Below are 3,617 nucleotides of genomic sequence, written 5' to 3'. Positions count from 1 at the left end.
TTATTTTTAAGAATTTAAAATATCATACTAAATATTATTTCTTTGATCATATAGATTAAATAACTATTATTTTCTATTTTTATATTTTATTATTAATTTTAATATAACTTTATTATCATTATTTATTTAATAATATTGTATTACCTAATTATTATTAAAATTATATCTTAAAATAAGGATATGACAGTCTCACACCTTTTGAAGCGTTATTTTTTTATCTTCATACCATTGTGTTAAACAATAGTGATCTTTACATGCATTCCTATATTAGTGAATGACATATTATCCCTTATGATATTGGATGCAACTATTTTATAGCCATATGCACTCAATTCACTATCTTTTCCCTGTTCTCTAGGTGTTATCACTATCTTATTGACTAATATTGGATGAGTGCCCAGTGTTTCACCTTCACGAAAATATGGTTTTAATAATAGAAATCACCATCCCTTGGTATCGTCTTCTCTTTGCCAATGCAACATGATCATGATCCTATGATAGGACATTCGAAAAAGACCACATAAGCACAGTGGAATAGTTTTAAAACCTTGAATACACTAGTGCATATCACCGCACTTATGACATTGACCAAGAAAAACTCTTGAAAATCCTATACAAAACATGAATTTCACATCTATTGATCACAGTACTTAACTCATTTTCATTGAATCTTTGTTCCATATTTTCATTTAGTTTCTTCAGTAAATGATAGTTATTGGATGCATCTCTGAAATCTTGAATGTAGCTCTATAGAATAATGAATATATTTTCTGTAGTTTGATTTGGCAGGGATAATTAAAATGGAGCAAAGCGAATTAATTTAGCCAAAGGTATGAAAGGGGAAACCCAAATGTGGTGTATGCAATTCAAAACCAAACACGAATCAAGATTTGTTTCTATGCACAAAATCTTTATCCTTTTTGTTTGAAACTGCCACATTAAAATATCCATAATTATTATCAATATAAAAGACCAATGTAACAGATAATTCAATTCTGAAGTAAATACAGCGGAAAGGAAAACAAAATCAACATCCGGTGAACAGTGAAAGAGACAAAGGCAGAGCAGCCAAGAATAAAAATGTCAGAGCTCCATTTGAACACAACTCTGGCGGCCTGGAAGGCTCCAATGGAAGGAATCCAGTAGCATTGGCAAAGAATCCCATCTTGCACTCGTCCCAAATAGGTCCTCATAAATCCGCTCAAACTCAGCGAAAGATGGCAGCCGTGTGTCGAAAAAGCATGCGCATACCAAACGCCATTGTCGTGTGTTGGGATCATAGGCTGTGATACGCCCCCCCTCCTTACGATGTGTCGTGGCCACATAAAACTTGCCATCAGTAAAGACACTGTGACAATTGAAACCGCTACAAATCATGGGAGGAAGATAATCCCATTTTTCTTCCTCAATGTCATAAACTACAGCTGTCCTCAACTCCTCCATAATATCGCTTCTCATTCCTCCAGCGATGTAGATCTTCCCTTTCACCGAGTCCACAGAACAACAGAAATTTTCTCTGCGTTCGGGAGGGCTGCGCCTCAGCGTCCATCTCCCTGAGACAAATTCACACAATAAAATAAACGCGAATTATGTCAGTAAACAAACATGATGCACAGACATATGAGAAACATGGGAGTACCAGAGGAAAAGTCGTAGATGATAAGCGCAGTTGGATAAGTGAACTTCACCACGAACAATTTGTACTGGAAGGAAACAAAATAAGAAGAAGCGCGTGAAAGGCGTGGAAATAGCGGGGGATTTGGAAGTAGGGTTTGGAGAGGACTGCAATGGTCAGGTTTTGTGAATGGATCCTGCCAAACGTCAATTAGGGTAACCTTCTCAGACAGACCCAATCTCTTGCGTTCTTCATAGAAGAGATGAGTGTGGACAATGCTTTCCCACCGTTGAGAGACACTGGCCATTGCTGAGTGTGAGCTGAATGGCACCTTCAACAAGCACAGTTTGGCTGGAAGACCTGGAATTATCTCCATCTCAATCCCTCACAAAATCTCTCTCACATTTCCTCCCTTAAAAACTACAGATGTGGTTCCTCTCAGCTTTTAACTTTCTTATTTTTATATACGCGGACGAGACTATTAGTTTGCCTTGAACATGGTGTTCTAAAAATATTATATAATCTTAAATCTTTAAAATATATAGATAAAGTCATTCTTTAAAACTAAAAAAACAATTAAAAATATTATAGGAATTATTTTAATTTTATTTTAAAGAGATGTTTTTATTTTTTATTTTTTAAAATAAATAAATCAATAAAAGAAATACTTGAGGCAAGAGTCTACAACACAACTTTTTAATTTGCAGTCTCTTATTTAAGAGGTCTTGGGTTCTAGTCTACTTGATAAATAATAATAATTAATAAAAACAAGTAATAACTAACAATTGCACACTTTTGTGCCAACTTTTTAATTTGCAAGTCTCTTATTTAAGAGGTCTTGGGTTCTAATCTACTTGATAAATAATAATAATTAATAAAAACAAGTAATAACTAGCAGTTGCATGCTTTTGTGCTTACAACGATAAGCGGATAAGTGCTCGATAATAAAATTATTTTTTAAAATATAATCTTATGTGAACAAATTAGATTATTAGTAATTTTTAATTTATATAACATAATATTTACTAAAATATTTTAAATAGATTAATAAATATTGTTTATTTAAATTTATTTTATCAAATATGAAAAAAATCATTTAAAAAATCCCATCAAAAAATCTATTATGAAAAATTAATAAGAGATACAAAAAAAATGGAAAATAATGCATCTTATGTGAACAAATTAGATTATTAGTAATTTTTTAATTTATATAACATAATATTTACTAAAATATTTTAAATAGATTAATAAATATTGTTTATTTAAATTCATTTTATCAAATATGAAAAAAAATCATGTAAAAAATTTCATCAAAAAATCTATTATGAAAAATTAATAAGAGATACAAAAAAATTATGGAAAATAACATCTCTAACACATATTCTATTGACTAAATAAATTATAGAAACAAAAAAAATATTTAAAGAAAAAAATAAATTAACTAAAATAATTTTAAAACTAAGACCTAAATCAATTTTAAAAATCAAAATTAAATAAATAGAGATCGCAAATGACCTAATGGAGATCACAAGTAATTATTTTTTAAATTAAAAGTGAAGATTTAAAATATAATCTTATGTGAACAAATTAAATTATTAATAATTTTTAATTTAAATAATATAATATTTACTAAAATATTTTAAATAGATTTATACATATTATTTATTTAAATTCAATTTATCAAATATGAAAAAAATTCATTTAAACCGATATCCTACAAGAACAACTCTCTTAACAAATCTCCAAAAATCTCCCAAGCTCTCCACAGCCAATAGAGGAAAGAGATAAAGAAATAACCATGTCATCTCTCACATGACATACATGAACACATACCAATGATCACAATCTCTAACTAATCTCAAATCCAATGTAAGCAAAATCAAACATCTAGGAAGATAACTAAGACCGAGGAGAAAAACCATGCAAATCATAACTTGTATCATGTCATTCTACACACACCTCTAGATGTAAACTATGCAAATATGATCTCCTCCATAAAACC

General features: G+C 30.0%; 1 protein-coding gene across 1 annotated transcript; it reads right to left on the bottom strand.

The window, feature by feature from the left end:
- Nucleotides 1-1,083: 1,083 nt before the first annotated feature.
- Nucleotides 1,084-1,991, bottom strand: LOC149572857 (F-box/kelch-repeat protein SKIP20-like). The gene is made up of 2 exons (XM_089815892.1): nt 1,640-1,991; nt 1,084-1,553 (listed from the first exon to the last, which is right to left on the bottom strand). Exons 1-2 carry the CDS (start codon nt 1,989-1,991, stop codon nt 1,084-1,086), a joined length of 822 nt encoding a protein of 273 aa, XP_089672018.1.
- Nucleotides 1,992-3,617: the final 1,626 nt, after the last annotated feature.

The sequence above is a fragment of the Cupressus sempervirens genome, chromosome 2 (assembly GCF_028749045.1).
Source record: "Cupressus sempervirens isolate cs-2001-9-10 chromosome 2, ASM2874904v1, whole genome shotgun sequence".
Taxonomy (NCBI): domain Eukaryota; kingdom Viridiplantae; phylum Streptophyta; class Pinopsida; order Cupressales; family Cupressaceae; genus Cupressus; species Cupressus sempervirens.
This window is presented reverse-complemented; position numbering and strand designations above follow the sequence as displayed.

Excerpts from the sequence above, each read along its gene's own strand:
- LOC149572857 (XM_089815892.1), bottom strand. The coding sequence starts at position 1,991 with ATGGAGATAATTCCAGGTCTTCCAGCCAAACTGTGCTTGTTGAAGGTG. Across the intron at positions 1,554-1,639 it reads CATCTACGACTTTTCCTCTG|GGAGATGGACGCTGAGGCGC; the intron begins GTACTCCCATGT and ends AATTTGTCTCAG.